This window comes from Gossypium arboreum, chromosome 2 (assembly GCF_025698485.1).
Source record: "Gossypium arboreum isolate Shixiya-1 chromosome 2, ASM2569848v2, whole genome shotgun sequence".
In the NCBI taxonomy this organism is placed as follows: Eukaryota; Viridiplantae; Streptophyta; class Magnoliopsida; order Malvales; family Malvaceae; genus Gossypium; species Gossypium arboreum.
Genome location: NC_069071.1, coordinates 105,696,731 through 105,714,779, shown reverse-complemented (window position 1 = coordinate 105,714,779; position 18,049 = coordinate 105,696,731). Strand labels below are relative to the sequence as shown.

General features: G+C 31.7%; 1 protein-coding gene and 1 non-coding gene across 2 annotated transcripts; one reads left to right on the top strand and one right to left on the bottom strand.

Annotated features, from left to right (window-relative positions):
* The first annotated feature begins 1,202 nt into the window (after positions 1-1,202).
* LOC128289556 (small nucleolar RNA R71) lies at positions 1,203-1,309 on the top strand. The gene has a single exon (XR_008279201.1). It is a non-coding gene; the product is annotated as a small nucleolar RNA R71 (small nucleolar RNA).
* Positions 1,310-6,734: 5,425 nt separating this feature from the next.
* LOC108466750 (basic form of pathogenesis-related protein 1-like) lies at positions 6,735-7,462 on the bottom strand. The gene has a single exon (XM_017767121.2). It carries the CDS (start codon positions 7,366-7,368, stop codon positions 6,883-6,885), a length of 486 nt encoding a protein of 161 aa, XP_017622610.1. The 5' UTR covers positions 7,369-7,462; the 3' UTR covers positions 6,735-6,882.
* Positions 7,463-18,049: the final 10,587 nt, after the last annotated feature.

Here is an 18,049-nt window from a genome sequence, read left to right as displayed (position 1 = left end):
AATTTGTAAGGCATAACATTGATACTAGTCCCTAGATCAGCCAACGCATTATTAACATCTAAACTACCAATTAAACAAGGAAACGTAAAACTCCCTGGGTCTTTTAGTTTGTTGGGTAGTTTATTTTGAAGAATGCCTGAGCAAACTGCGTTCAGCTCCACATGCAGCCTTTCATCTAACTTTCATTTATTTGCTAGAAGCTCCTTTAAAAATTTGACTGCGTTCGGCATCTGCGAAAGTGCTTCAATAAACGATAGGTTAATATGTAATTTCTTTAAAAGTTTAAGAAATTTACCAAATTGTTCATTTGAGTGATCTTTCCTTGTGGCATTGGGGTATAACACACGAGGTTTATATTTTGTACTTACCGATTTTTGTTCGTTTTGGCCTACCTCATTCTTGCCTTTGCTTACCACCGGTTCTGGCCTTGGTTTTGCCACTAACCCTTCCTCATCTTGAATGGCAATTGCGTTGAGTTGCTTCCTTAGGTTAGATTTAGTGTTGTTTGGCAGGCTACCTTGTGGTCATTCGGAAATCAACTTGGCGAGCTGTCCAATCTGAGTTTCGAGCCCCTAGATTGATGCTTGTTGTTTTTTGAGTGCCATTTTGGTATTCTGAAAATGAGTCCCTGACACCAAGATGAATTTGGTTAGCATCTGCTCAAGGTTCAGCTTTTTCTCCTACTAGTATGGTGGTTGCTAAAAGCTTGGAGGGGTGGTGGTTTCTGATTTCCTTGGCCTCCCCATGAAAAATTTAGGTGATTCTTTCAACCTGGATTGTAAGTATTGCTATAAGAATTGTTTTGAGATCGAGGATTATTACCCATGTAATTTAACTGTTCGTTCTTCATGTTGTGGCCATAAGGTGGGTATTTTGAACTGTTCGATCCACCTCTACTTGCTTCGCACTGCATTACTGGGTGAACCTGTCAAGAACTAAGAAAATTATCAATTTTATTATTCAAGAGTTCTACCTAATTAGAGAGCATGGTGACTGAATCGACGTTATAAACACCGGCTGTTTTCGTTGGCTTTGTCCTCATGAGTTACCATTGATAGTTATTCAATGACATCTCCTCTATAAATTCATTGCCATCTTCAGGTGTTTTATTATTGATGGTTCCGCCAGCAGCTGCATCAACTATTTGTCGAGTTGAAGGATTCAGATCATTATGAAAAGTTTGAAACTGTAGCCAGAGTGGTAACCCATGGTGAGGGTATCTTCGCAAAAGGTCCTTATATCTCTCACATGCATCATAGAGTGTTTCTAAATCCATCTACACAAAAGAAGAGGTATCATTACGTAATTTAGCTGTTTTAACTGGCGGAAAATATTTTAATAAGAACTTTTCGGTCATTTGTTCCCAAGTAATGATTGACCCCCGCGGTAACGAATTCAACCACTATTTAGCCTTATTCCTTAACGAAAAGGGAAACAACCGAAGGCGGATGGCATCATAAAAAACGCCATTAATTTTAAAGGTATCGCAAAATTCTAAGAAATTTGCCAAGTGAGCATTGGGATCCTCGTCTTACAAACCATCAAACTGAACAAACTATTGTATCATTTGAATTGTGTTAGGTTTCAGTTCAAAATTATTTGCAGCAATAGCAGGTCTAACTATACTTGATTCAGTTCCTGTTAAATTAGGTTTAGCATAATCATACATAGTGCGTGGAGTAGGATTTTGATTTACTGGATCAGCAGTAATCGCGGGAGGTAGCAGATTTTCTTGGTTTTCAGCCATCTCCTCGGTTGTGGTTGAAATGTCGTCCTCTTGTTAGTCCTCTGTGTATCTTAGGTTTCGCCTTATTTCTCTTCGGTTTCTGTGAACTGTGCGGTCGATCTCACCGTCAAAAAGTAGTGGTCCTGACGGGTTTCTTCTGGTCATAAACTAGAAAAACCTGTCACAAGAAAATAAAAAAAGAATTAGAAAAGAAAATAAAAATTTAAATTGCAATAAAAGTAAAATGGCTAAAGTAATAAAAATCGAGTGTTCCTAATATCTTAGTTCCCCGGCAACGACGCCAAAAACTTGATACGTGATATTCGTGACAGGTTTTAAATATTTATAATGAATCGTTCTTGAAACTAACTATTATCACGATAAAGGCAAGTGTACCTATCGAACAGTAGTATAGCTTTAGCAAATACCAGATTATCGAACCCAAAGGAACTAAAAGTACTAGTATTAACTTTCTTTTTATTATCTAGCCTAAAAATAAAAGGGTTTTGTTTATCTAACTAAATAATTAAACTAAGAAATCACAGAAAAGAAATTTAGGGAAAATACTTTTTTGAAAATTCGATTGATTAAGATAATACCTAAAGAAAAATTCACCTAGACTTCACTTGTTATTTGACTCTGAATCGGACGATTTATTCATTCAACTTTTCCGTAGAGATCCCTAAGTTATACTATTATTATCTCTCTCGAGACTAACAATGTCTAACCCTAGATTGAATAATTGAAATCTCTTTCTAATTAACGCCCTAAGGTTGCATTAACTCGATCTATGGATCTCCTTATTAGGTTTCACCCTAATCTGGCAAAATCTTGTCACCCTATCTCTAGGCGAGCAACCAACTCCGCTCAATTATGACAAATTTACTCTTAGATAAGGTCTATTCCTCCTCTGAATAAAAGCTTAATTTGAATCAATATCCTGGAATATCAAAACAAGAATTAAGAACACATAATTAAGAACAAGTCAAATATTTATCATACAATTCAGATAATAATAACAAGATCCGTCTTAGATTTCATTCCCCTTAGGTATTTAGGGGTTTTAGTTCATACTAATGAAAGAAAACATATCAAAATAATAAAAATAACAAAACATAAGAAAACCCAAAACTTCTGAGGGAATTTGAAGGGAAATCTTCAGTCTTGATAGTGAATCCGGCTTTTAAGATGGATCAATCGACTTTCCTTGAGCAATTCCTTGCTCCCTCCTGTGCGTCCCCTTTTTTCCTCCTCCTTTAAGGTGTATTTATAGGCTTTGGAATGCCTAAGAGCCCTCAAAAGTGGCCTTTTCCGAATAGGACTCTGCTTGGGCTCGATAGGGACACGCCGATGTGCAATTACTTCAGGTCGTGGTCAAGCTGTTAAATAGGCACGGGCAAGTGGTTTACCCATGTGAGTCGTGCTTCGATTCTACCAAATTGACACAGCCATGTGGTCTGCCCGTGTGAGGAAGTCCAGGCTGTGTTGATCTCGTACGTTGGCCCATTTTCTCCGTTTTTGGCCCGTTTCTCGTTCCTTTCACTCTCCTATGCTCACCTGAGTATAAAACATGAAATTAAAGGATTAGAATCACCAAATTCACCATATCTAAGGAGAATTCATCCATAAAATGTGTTAAGCATGGGGTAAAAATATGTATAAATTACGGTTTATCAGGTCAGCCATAGGTATGGCTAACAAATCTTGGTTTTGGTATGTGATGAGGTTATCTTATAAATATGCATGAATCTATCTTGAAAATATGTTGAATTGGATTGGTTGATGTGGATTAGTCTCGGTTTAAAATTGCAGGAAAGGTTAGATATCTATAAAGGGGTTATATTAAGTTAAAAAAATTAAATTAATTCGTAAACTCCTGTAATGCCTTGTACCCTATTCCGGCAACGAATACGGGTAGGGGGTGTTATAAAAACCAAGCTAGCTTAAGTATTAAATTGGTGAAAAATGATCAAGAATGAGCCTATTAGTTTAGTAGTAAGGCCTTGACTAATTTCTCATTATCCAAAATTTTATCCACTTATTTCCCCTTTTTTATTTTTCCTTTAATTTCAGCCATAAGGGAAAATTGCCAAAACAACCCTTGAATTCTTGTGACTTCAACTATTAAATCCCTTTCCTAATTACATAAGGTTTTCTACTTCATATTCAACCTTAATTGAAATTTTCCCCTATTGCTTTCCCATTTTTTCTTCATCTTTCCTTTTGTAACAAAAAAAAATCTCTCCTTCACTCAAATTTTATTTTGATCCTAAGTTGAAACTGAGACCCGTTCAAATCGTTCTTCATATTAATTTAGAGAAACACCGTCAATTTTAGTTCTAACAAGCCAAGATCGGTAAGCATTCTCGTTTTTAATTTCGTAAAACTCTAGGATTCTAAAATAGCATTGTTCTTAACAATATTTTACATCTGTTTTGAATACTTTTCAAGTTTTCCTAAAAATCTTGCTAAAATTCTATAAATCTTGAAATTATATTAATTTTTGCGTTTTTATTGATCAAAAGACCCGTTGTAGGTGACCTGGATTAGATTTGGAAATGAGGATCATCGTACGAGACCTCAAAAGTCAGGTGTGTGTTCTTTTATGAGAAAATCGAGACAAAACTGAAACAACCCAAACCACATGGCTTACCGTATGGGCGTGTAAGTCGCTCGTGTAGATTGCACAGTCTCACATATGACCATGTTTCCCCTTTGAAAATCTAGGTATTTGCTTCTTATACGATTTAGGACCCTCCACACGGCCTGCTACATGGTCGTGTCTCCCTTGTAGGAAGGAATTTCAAATGCCACACGACCTCAGACTCTCACACGATTGTGTACCCTTCCACACGGTCTTTTGCTTTTTTTCAATTAATGAAGCACTAGTCTCCTCACTACCTGTCATAATGTTATAGTCTCCTACGGTGTCAGTTGTCCCACCATCATGAGTAATCCCTCTAGACATGTGTGCTACTAATCAGCCTTAATTGCAACCTTAATTATCTCGCAATGAAAGCCCCTTGAGCTTAGCTTCTTCAAGCCCTCCTCTTGGCAACATTCATCCTATGGTTACCAAGAGCAAGGCTGACATATTTAAACCGAAGGCATACATTATAACTACCACCATTAGCCCAATTTAACCCTCCAACATCCATGAAGCCATGAGTATTCCATTCTGGCATAATGCAATGTATGAAGAATTGCATGCCTTAGTTTGTAATGGCACATAGGACTTAGTATCTCCCCTTTCTAACAAATCACTCGTCGGGTGTAAATGGATTTTCAAGAACAAGAAGAATCCAAATAGTAGTGTGGCAAAAAACAAGGTATGCATTGTAACTCAAGGTTTCTCACAAGCTGCAGGTATGAACTATCATGAAACTTTTTAGTCCAGTGGTGAAAGCAAACACTGTTCGAACAATCCTAGGTTTGGTTGTATATATCCAACAAATGGCGGCTCTAACAAATGGATGACAATAATTCCTTCTTGAACGGGGATCCCACTGAAGAAATTTATATGAAACAGCCTCTTGGGTTCGAAACTATTGATGAAAAGGGTAATTTAATGGCTTGCAAACTCAAGAAGGCACTTTATGGCTTTAAACAAGCTCCTAGAGCTTGGTTCCAGAAGTTCTATAACTTCTTAATTCAATAGTTACATTTCCAGTCATCCAAAGCAGATTCCACTTTTTTTTAAGAAAAAAACCTTCTAGTAACAATATGTTTTTACTCGTATATATAGACGATATCATTCTCACAAGAGATTCCAACATATACATCGAAGTAGTCATTCAATTTTTGCATAATCAATTTTCACTAAAGGACCTAGGAGATCTTAGTTATTTTCTCAGTCTAGAAGTAACACAACACGGTGATAATGTGCATATTTCTCAGCCCAAGTATGCACGTGATCTATTAAACAATGCAACAATAGGACAAGCAAAGCCAGTGGCCACGCCTATGGTAAGCTCACCTACATTATGTTCTCTAGTTGGTTCACCTCTTTGGCACCCAATATCGACAGATAGTTGGAGGGTTTCAATACTTATGTTTGACGAGCCCAGACATTTCTTTTGTTGTTAATAAAGTGAGTCAATACATGCACTTGCCACATGATGTGCACTGGACAATAGTAAAATGAATTCTAAGGTATATACGAGGGACACTGCATCATGGATTGGTATTTCAACCTTCAATGGTCACTTTGATAGGGTTCTCTGAGGCTGATTGGGCGAGTTCTCTTGAAGATCAAAAGTCAACGTTTAGGTTTTATGTCTATCTTGGTAACAACTTGGTTGGCTGGTCATCAAAAAGATAAAGGGGTTGGCAAATGTCCTTGCAGAGGTTACATGGTTTCAATCATTACTTAATGAAATAGGGGTACCATTACAGCGTGTTCTAATTATTTGGTGTGATAACTCGAGCACCATCTCACTAGCTGCAAATCCGTAATGCATGCCCGGGTCAAGCATGTGGAGCTTGATTTATATTTTGTTCGAGATAAGGTATTAAGTGGGAAGCCTTAGGTAAATCATGTACCTAGGAATGATCAAGTGGTTGATGTGCTAACAAAGCCACTAACCATTGGTGCCTTTTCTCGATTTCGCCATAGGCTGAATGTTGTTCCTTTTAAAGTTAGCTATTAATTAGCTATTCCATTGTTATCAGAAATGTGTATAAAAGCACACTCATTGTATCTCAAATGTTAAAGATACATATAAAATCTAAGATTTAGAACTATTTATTTTGACCTAATAGCTAATATCATTTGAATTCTCGTGGTTTCATTTCAAAAATTCTCTTATGACCCAATTTCTTACTTGTATTAAACTGCTGATCGGATATAAAACACTTAGTTGTTGAGTGTTCAAAATTTTTATGTTTGGATTTTTGTTGAAAACATCGCTCAATTATGTTAGGAGTTTAAAAGGTAAAGTAGAAAGAAAAAAGTTGAAATATATATATATAGATGTATATATATAGAGAGAGAAAGAGAGAGAGATCATTAAACAAAGATATAAAAGTTCACATGAATTATAGTCTGTATAAGACAACAGTTATGACATTCATATATAATTCCTTTTTCTCTATAACTTTTAAGGAAATTAAACACAGCATAGATTAAAGGAGGGAAAGAAGCAGAACAATGGTGGTTAATAAGGGCGTTCACCCTCAACATTTCCAACTGGATCATAGCTGCAAATGACAAAAACCCAACCATTGGCACACTTAGCTCTACCGCACCCAAGATGAACCGACTTGCTCCAAACAATTTGAGTATAGTGCAAGCAATCATCACCACCACTAACGCAGCTGTTGGAACTGTGATCATAATCAGGCTTTTCACTAGCCCACATTTTGACAGCATCAACACCATCCAAGTTGCCATAGCCTTCAGCAAGGTTTTCACCATAAGGTCCATACGAATGCTCCATCTCGCAGTCCTTCATCCTTTTATCGGCGTACTTTTGAGCATAAGAAGCCACAGTTCGGTTCCAAACAAGAGGGCCAACTCCAACCGCAGCACGGATCACGTTATGAGCATTCACAAAGTCTTGAGGAGAATTTTGAGCTTCTGACAAGTGAGATAAACATAGGGTCATGAAGCATATAGCTGAGGAAAGTTTGGTGAACCACATCTTCACTCTATGTTTTAATGCTTTTGTTTTGTTTTTTTTTTTTTTCCTTCTTTCTTTTTTTGTACAATGCTGATGGTTTAGGGTTTATATAGGGAATATAGCTTAAGGAAGAAATAGTTTAAAGTGGACTTCAGGAAACATGAATGTGTGGTGGAAATAAATTTTGAATCTTTTCAATAAATCCTCCCAAGATTAGGGCAATAATTTAGGAAAGATAAATATTTACTACATATATAAGTATTATATATTTAGAGTTGTATCCTGTGTACTGATAAGACATATTAAAATCTCAATAAAATAACGTAGATTCAAATCTTAAATTTAATATTAATAAAAAAATAGTCATGAATCTAATTATATTAAATTGTATTTGATTTCATCGTTATTTTTTTTAATTTGTAGAACAAAGAAGTAATTAGACACCATTTTTCAAAGAATAAAATAGGCCTCAGAGTTCACATGCATTGCATAAGAACAGTTAACATTTTGTCGACTTCGGAACCAATTTCTTCACTCAAAAAAATTGCCTTTTTAAAAAAAAAATATTCGTGCTGTTGAACCTTGGCAGTTGGCAGTTGCATGTAAAATATATTAATAAATATCATTATCAGTAAATATAATAAAGATAAATATGCAACAATTAGTAGAGCATGTGATTAGGAGTTAAAGACTAAATATGCTTCTTGACGTAAATTTAGCGGCCTTAATAAAGTATTTGACACGGATTTAGCGCATGTATGATGGATAATCATATTTTCCTTCATCAATGGGTTAATCATATTTTAAATCTCTTTGTAATCGTATTAGTGAATATATTACTTTATTCAGTATTATTTCAATATTGATATTAATATTATTAATAATGTAAGAAAATATGAATTTGAATATATTAAAATGTATTATTTGAGAATATTTTATTTTAAATTTATTTCTTGCAAAAATTAAAACATTTCTTCATTTCAAAGTAGAAAACTTTGGATTACTCGAATTTCAAAATAAAGTATACTTTTGACTATATTTAAATAGAGAATTAATCATGTAATGGCGCAGTTTGATGCATGAATTGGGGATACGTACCTTTTCAAGTTTACTTATTTTCCTTTTCTTTGTTTAAAGTTTTAGACTTTGTTGGATAGACCGAATTGAAGATTAAAAATTGGAGTAAAAAATGAAAAGTTGGAATTTTTTTTTTATTATTTGCATCTCTATGTTCCGTTGGAAGGATGGAAATTTTAAAAATAATAATAATAAGGAGAATGATTTTCATCTTAATCCATAAAATTAATTCTTTCAAATTGAAACAATGAGAGAAAATAAAATGTGAAATATTATACTAGTACAAAATTATACATTTTTCATTTTTGATAAATTACAATAACATAGTAAAACCCGAATAACAAACACGACTAACGAAACTCGAACTCAAGCTACACCTAGGGCAATGAACACCCTTAACCATCAATCCATCACATGGAAATTTCAAATGTTTTATTTTCTTTCATTTTATTTTTTAACTCTACCAAGTAATAAATTAAAAGAAAATTACATTTTCATTTTTCCATCTTTTAACACACCAATAGAAAGAAATTTTATATTTTTTATCTTCTATTTTTCTACCCTTCAAATTTTCTTCTTTCTAATTTTTTTTCCACTCTACAAAGCCTAAACTCGACAACATTTATCAATTAAATCACTAATTTAGTGATAAAAAGACTTAATTTAATTTTAAGTTGACAATAATATCTTATCCGAACAACCCTTTATCTCTTTCTCTTTAACAAAATGGGCATTTTCAAAAAGAACAAATTGGGGTTCTAAGAGGTAGAAAGGCTCCCGCGTTTTGGACATTGCTTGTAGAGTTCGTTTTAAGGTGGCCCATTGAGCTCTTTTAAAACCACGAGTTTGTGGTTAACGTAAGCTTGATATTCAAAATTGGACCCAATGATTTATTGTCAATTATCACCTAATGAATTTTATCTTGTAAATTTGAGAACAACTTGGAATGAAGACAATCTATATGTCTTCAATATTGGTGCTTAGGTAGTTTGTTTTCATTGGTTCCTTGAACTTGCATTGGAACGAACACTTACGTTAGCCAAGCATAAAACCTTTGTTTGTGCCTTCACTTCAACGATTAAACAATTTTGGTTATAGAACCTGTATTTGCCTGTAACTACAGTAATGCTAGTCTTTTTCGCAACAAATAGCTAACGTACAGATTTTGACATGTGCATATTCGTGTTGTGATGATATTTTTTTTTGAAGTATTGTGTTATGTTGGTGGTATTTTATTGTTGTAATCATCCTTTTTATGTTGTGTTCCTGTCATGCAATTGTGTTACGTGTTTATGTCTTTCTTTGCACATGAAGTTTTGTTCACCCAACACTACGCCTCACAAGATCATGGACCTCACCAACTTTACGGCATCCTCTACAAGTAGAGCCTAACCCTTTAACCTCGTCAAATCAAGTGGTCAAGTCCAATCGTTGTCTAGTCGTTAGACCTATCAATCTAATTGTCGTTTGGCTAGAGAGCTAACTTGCTCCCAAATTTGTCAATTTAGACAAGAGCTTCTTAGACATATGTTAAGGGCTAAGAGTGGTTAGTAGGCAAACCTCTACTATAAATACCACACTCAATTCTATGAAAGGTAAGACTCTTCTAATATACCAAAAACTCTACCCAACCATCCAAAATATGCTCGAGTCTTCACACAGTCCCTTGCTACTATGTGAACGTCATCTCCACCCACGTTATCCTCTTTGTGTCAACAATTTTGTGTGGTGGGGGTGGACTGAATGAATCATCTTGATGAGCCTGAAAACCAAGTTACCATCAACATTCCCACCACCCAAGCATTCCAAATTTGTCGGCATAACCGATCTTAAGCAAAAATGCGCCCTTATAACCTTTACATTGACCCATATGATAACCAATACCAACAATATCCATGTCAACAACCAAGATATCATAACACCTTCCATTGACGTTCAAAGACAATAATGGAAAAAGGAATCCAAAGTACTAGCAACAATCCACTTTTCCTCAACAAGACCTTGATACTTGGCACAATGAAGTGGAAGCCCATAGGAGGGATATACAGGCTCTTAGGCATATTCAAGGAAGCTATCGATAAACTTGGTCATAAGGTTGAGAAGACAGCTGGATTGAAAAAGACTATTAACTCTAACGAGATCCCAACTGTGGGTGTGACACAAGAAGTTGAGCTACAAATTGGAGATTGGAAGGTCAGGTAAAACTAAGGTAATCAATTTGGATGACTATGATTTTATACTCGGTTAAATGCTAAATGCTTGACTAGTTAACTTTGCTTGTTCCTTTTGCTAATTGCATACATATCTTGGTTATATATGCATGAATTGGGTGAAATTTATTAAAGATCAATTCACCAAAGCTACCATTTTTCAAGTTTGGAAAATTAGTCAACTTGCAATGACTTTTTGAATGGAATCCAGATATTTCTGGGTTGAGATGTGTCCATACTGTTCGTAGAGCTAACTCTTAACTTTGAAATGCCCTTTGAATCACTCAATTTTAGGCCTGAGAGCTCAAGCTATGGTCGTTTTAGTGAATATAGAATTTTTTTTAATGGGATTATTACAGAAAATTAAGAGATCCGAACTTTAATTCGAGTTTAAATCATATTGGTTTGGTTTTAGTGCTTAATTTTGATTATATATGAGCCAAATATTGTATTTATTAAGTTTTATATTATTATTTATTTATTTCAAATTTTAGGATATTTTTAAGTATTTTAAGTTGTTTAGGAATTTCTTTTATCTTAGTCAACAAGAAAGTTTAGTTCTACTAAAACTACCCATTGTTAACTAAACTTTCTAGTTTAGATTAATTAGAGTTTCATTATATTTAAGAGTTTTATTTTGATGTAATTAAGTAGCATATGTAAAGGCCTTAGAAGTGGTTTTTTTCTTGGTTTTATTCTTCAAGTCGTGGGAAGCACTCTTGGGTTTGGCCTTAAGGAGTTAGTTTGAAACCATTTGTGAAGTATGTTAAAGTTTTTTTTGCAAAGGATGTCATGCGACATCGACTTTTCATTACCTACCATCAATTTTTTTTCCCATCTCACCCTAATTTTATCATTCTTGATTTTATGGTTTGTTTTTCTCTTTATTTTCATTGTTTCTAATGAGTCTTCTTCTTCTTTTCTAGAATTTGGTTTGATTCTTCTCATGCTCAACAACTTGAATTTTATCTTGGTCCACTATCCCCTATCATTTGGTATCATATTTAGACGTTTTTGAGTTGCTTCCTTGTGCTGAATAAACTACTTTCATCAATTTGTTTAAACAACCTCTAAACAAATTGTTCTACCCAAAAACTTTTCAGAAAAACATCCTTTTCTGTAGGTAAATGAACTCGAAACTATCTAAAATTTTGTATGATATTTCTTGGAACTATGGTACATTGAAAAAAAATATTTCTCACAAACACAAAAAAGAAAAAAAGTGAAAATGTAGAAAAAGAGAAAACAAATCAAAAAAATATTTTGTAGGTTGAATTTCATATCCAAAATTTCTAGATCTTATATTTATCATATAAAGAGACTCTAATTTAAATTTTTTTATTTTAGTACATCGAGAACACTTTGAACGAAAAATTTAAGTTGTTTTCCATTGTTTTGGGTTTTTTGTTGGATAGTTTATTTTCTTTGATACTAGACTTAGGTTTTCATTTGTTTTTAGTTTTTCTTGTTCTATTTTGCATTCTAGCACATTCTCACTTCTTGTTTAATAAGTACGAAAAGAGTTGCCTCTCCTTCTTTCATGCAACTCAAATTCTATTAAAGTTGAACTTTTCTTTGGCTTATTAAAACCTTAAGATAGCTTTTGCTAGAGAGTATTCTCACGCATTCATTCAGTATACTAATAGTATGTTTGGTTCATTGGAATAAAATAGGGTTGTAATAGAATAGTCATTCTGTGGAAATAGAATAAGGTTGTAATGGAATTGAATAGATATAGCAGTGGTTTGGTTAGATAGAATGGAATGAGTATTGTAATAGTATTCATGCATTTGGTTGAAAGGAATAGATCATAAATGACAATTTTACCCTTAGATTGAGAAGACAACAAATTGACGAAATGTAGACTAAGATCACAAATCAAAGACCCAACAACTTCAAGAAACCCTAACTCGCCGACGAGTTTAGAGAAAAAAACACTTTCAAGAGCAGTTAATTCTCCTATTTAGTTGAAGCTATTATCAAATCCAATTACATCACTGCCGACAGTCATCGGAAGTTCATGACAAATTTCTCATAACATCAATTTTGGCTTTATTTTTTTTTTCCTGAAAGCTTACCAATAAGCCTAGATCTATAGAAAAAATGGTTGGCTTTCGATGAATTTTCATGGTCCACCTCTCTATCTCCCCCCTCAAAAATTTTATTTTTCGTTGTCTTCTCTTTCAAAAGTTCGAGCTCAACGCCCTTTATTTTTAGCCAAAAACCTCTTATTTCTAACTTGAATAAAAAAAAAAATTAGAAAGTCTATTTCCTTTTGTTTTTTTTTTTTTTGGTTTTATATCTGGTAATCCATTTGTAGATTAGGTTGAAGAACACCAATTAAAAGCTCAATTAGGTTTTCTCTTGTTTTGGCTTGAAATAATGTAGGGTAAAATTGAAAAACAAAATTTGCATCTATTCATTATTGTACAGAATTGCTATTCTTTAATAAAGAATAACTATTACGGGTGCATTCATAATCAGACTGTAATAACGTATTCAACTGAATAGGTAATTCAGTGAACCAAATGAATGAATAACTATTCCCTTAAGAATAGACCCGAAATTGAGATGCTATTCATCCCAACTAAATCAGCTCTAAATCGATTACTTTTTAAAATTTACAAGTGAGACATTATTAAATTATTTTCATTGTTTTTTAAGAGTTTTTTTTTTATCGCGAGCGCTAATTTTGAAGTTTGTTTTACTTAAATAATTTCGTGTTTATGTTTGTGATTTTAGATTCTCATAATGATGCGCACACGAAACTGTCTAAATAAAATAAATCTCATTATTAACACTCGCAATAAAAACAATTCTTAGAGACAATATTTTTATATGAATTTATAATATATATACACTAATAGATCAAACTTAACTTCCTTTTTATTGTTATGGTCACCTTTAACCTTGGTAACAAAGGTAAAAAACCACAATTAACTCGAGTGTCATTGAATTGGAACAAAAATCACAATTTACCCCATGGCAATGGATCAAAAACCATTAATCTAATTCGATGGCATGATTGAAACCGATTTCCAAGTACAAAATACATGTCGACATGACCCATGTTTAACACCCATTGGCAAGGTTAGAACATAACATATGAGGAGAAAATATATTTCTTATACAAAAATATAAATTGATGGCTTATTTTTTTAGAACACGCTTTATACTAAAATATAGTTGAGTGTCATATATATGCTAAACATAAAATCCGATTACATATTTCTCAAAAAATATTCACATTATCCAATTTAAGTATAGAAAATATAACACTTAGATAATTCAAAATTATACATTGTAAATTTAAAAACCATATTAGTATGCTTAATCCAATTTTTCATAAAACATGGTAATATATCATATATTTCATAAATAACATAGAATATTTGAAGCTAATTTTTGGGAATTAAACACCAAAAGATTTTCGAGTCACTTGGTCTACTAAATCGACACTGGAGCAATCACAAATCTCCTATTAGCCTAAATTTAAGAACGAAACTTGAAAATTAGAATCTGATCAATAAATTAGAAGCCTAAAAGGTGTCACTTTTTATGATAATCCTAAAACATTTTGGTTGTGTGGCGATCCCTTTAATAAACTAAGATACAATTGTACAATTTAACAAAATCATATTTTTACCTTGAACATAAATAAAACAAATTTACTAAACTACATACATATATAAGAAAATTCAATAAATTAATAAAACTCAATTAGTATGGTTTCCAACCAAATAATAGTATTTAAACCAAAAATATTTTTAAAACAATTTAAAACTGAAATTTCAAAATTTTGAAATTTTAAACTTCATAATCGCTTGGTTTATTTGAAGCCGTTCAAACTTACAATTTACTTGGTATTTCAACTCTATAAAAACATGAATTAGGAGATTAAATGTTTTACTAAAACTTAGAAACTTTTTTTTGTCAAATTTGGTTACTAAAAACTCAATTTTCGAAAACCAAAACATAAGAAATGATCACAATATGTCTAAATTTTTTTTTTGTGTTAACAGTTTCAACTAATCTACTTTGGGGCCTCATATTTCTTAGCACAAGAGTCATATGACCAAGATAGTAATACCAAATGAACATATATAGATAGATTTCTAATGTGTCAAAGTCAACTATTAAAAACTGTTAAAACTCACATATTAGAAACTTCAAAAATTATTCTCCTAATTTGCTCGATAGAAATGAATGCCACACATACCATTTGAAAGATCTTGAAGAGAACTTTCATTTGTCATCAATAATATATCAAGAATCTCATCGAAATTTGACAATCTATAAAATTAATCCAATTATAAAATACATGAATTTTAAGAAAAATAGTTTAAAACACAAAGATTTCAAGAAATTTAAACCAAAACTCACCTTAACCATTAAAATCCAACATTGATTTGCAATTCCTCTTCCGTAGGGTTAGCTTCTCCCAAATTGTCATTAAAGTGAATCTATATTTTTTCCTTTTATTCTTTCACAAAAAAAAAAATTACCCTATAAAATACACAAATTTGGGCTTATAAAAAATGAACTAATAAACCACATAATTAATTGGGCATTTAAAATAATAATCAATTGAAAATTATGTAATACTTTTTTGAAAATTAGACATATAGTTGTGAACATTTGATAGTTCTTATACAATGTCATGTGAATGTGCTCATATTATTTTTTTATTGCAATTATTTTCAATGTAATATATCCATATAATTTTTTAATAATTTTATGTTAATCTCAGCACATGTTATTACTCATATGCTGTTTATATTATTTTTATGTTTTATCATATTTTAATTATTGAATCTTGAATTTAAAATCATATTTTTCGGTTTGATTTTTTTATTCTCCAATATAAACAAAATTTAAATTCATAAAATTGAAAATCATTAATTACAAACTAAAAGTTTTAAAATTGGGTTTCCAGACTCCCAAGTGATTAATGATTATTCACATGTTCTCACAATTTTCGATGGAACCCCAAATTGCATTATCAAATTAAGATTTGCATTGTCAAATTAAGATTTGATGTAATATATATTTATATGAGTGTAACATTACGATTTTTGATACAATATTTAAAATTATTTATAGTTACTCATCAACTTTTAAATAAGAGAATAATACACTTTAACGCACTTGAATTCACGTCTTCTTACACTAACAATAATATCAATATCAATTAAATTTTTCTCATTGTGCATGCAAATAATTGACTTTTTATGCACTTGATTTATTATTGAGGACGAGTCATCTCCAAAACATTATGTATCCCCACGCGTTTCAAAATGAAAAACATTATAAATAGATAAGAAAAAAATCTTTTTTAAAATGGAAAATATTTTTGAGTCTAACTCTTATTTATCATTTAATATATTTTATGTAATATTTCTATTGAGTATAAATTTATTTTTTATTGATTTTCTTTTACAAATGTATAATTTTTTTTTCTAAATTTGCAATGGTTATATTTTAATACTTAAGAAATAATTTATATTAATTTTTTTATCCTGCATGAGTTAAATTGTATATATCAACTTTAATTTTTATATTTATTTGATAAAAATTGTTATAAAATTTATAACATTTCAATAATACCATATTTGAGAGGGAAATTGGTTTTTAAGGTTTTTGAGTTATTTTTAATTTAGGTCCCTTGTGGTTTTGAGAGTTCATCCTCATCTCCTTCAACACTTCAACTTCCCTGCATATGTTACCCACACCTTTAAATTCATATTGTTCACCTCAATCAAATCATTCTTGTCTTTTATTCAATTCCATTATAATGTGAATAAAGTAAATATATTATATATTTTTACTTAAAAGTTATAAATAATTGTTTTTTTAAGCATTACTTAAATATGTTATGTTATTTTTTATGATCTACATAAAATTATTATAATTTAATTTGAATGGAAAAACAAGTATATATAATTTAAAAACTTAAGGAGTAAAAAAGTAATTTACCTAAAATGAAATAAGTGTTCTAAATGGAAAGTCACTTATCAAAAAAAAAAACCTTGAACATAGACATACTTAATTATTTAGACATATAAGAAAATTAAATATTATAAACAATTTATATTAATTGTTTAAGAAGAAATTAAAATATTAATAATAAATTATTTTCTTATATTTTTTATAAAAAGTCATGAATTTAAGTGTAAAATATAAGTTTTGAGGGTGCGCCTAATACGCCACATTAGTATCAAATATGTCAGTGAATATATTACGTACTTAGGTAGATTTAAAAGAAAATTATTGTGTGATCCCAATACCTGTAATCACTTCATTCAACAAGTTGGTATCTCAGACTAATGCCATCAACTGGCACGCAAATTAGCATCCAATGAAACAGAAACGTGATTAAAATGTCTTTCAACACTGTTCAATCATTATTACGTTATTTTTTTAAATAATAATAATTATATTCTAAATAAAAACATAGTGTTATTTTAATTTTTGAGTAAATTAAAAATATTTTTTCAAATTTTCAATTTTATATAACTTTTATGTTGTAAAGATAATATGAAAGTTTATTATATTTTCAAATAATAATATTTTTAAAAAAATTTATATGCATTGAATTTTATATACAATTTATGTATTTTTAAATTTTAAATAATTAATTTTTTTTACTCTAGTAAAAGGTCTTGCTTTCCGAGCATGTTTCTATCTACTACTCCTAGCAGGTTCTTGTTTTTAGGTTTGTGTTCGTGTTGTGGTTCTCTCCAAGGGTCTAGACAGTGTTGTGTGTGAAAGGATATATGTTTTATTTTACTCGTTGGTTAGTCTGCTCTATGAAGATTTGAATCATGGAAAGAGGTTTGGCTGCATTATCTCTAGATGACAAAGAAGAGGAAATTTTGTAGGCTCAGAAGGAACCTAATTTGGTTTTGAAGGAAGATGAATTCTGTTTGTAGAGTGTTTTTTAAACGCAAGTGTTATACATTTCCCAGCGATGAGAAGCACAATGGCAAATCTTTGGCATCCGGTAAAAGGGGTACAAATCTCGGATATGGGGGAGAAAAGATTCTTGTTTAGGTTCTACAACAGAATGGATCTAGAGAGGGTACTAAAGGGGTCCCCGTGGACTTTTAATAACCATGTTCCACTAATCTTTGTGAATTTTGGGGTACAAATTCATGAAGTGCCCCCCAGGGTTTTTCTTTGAGGCGTTGGCAAGAAAATTGGGGATTTTCTTGGAAAATTTGTAGAGTATGATAGTTCAAACCTGGGGAAAGGAATGTAAAATCATTTGCAAATAAGGATTCAATTGGATATGAGGCGATTTCTGAGGAGCAAAAAGAAGGTTTTGTTTTCGTCTGGGAATTGTTCTTATGTTAGTTTTAAACATAAACAATTAACCTTATTTTGTTTCTTCTGTAGACAGTTAGGGCATAGTG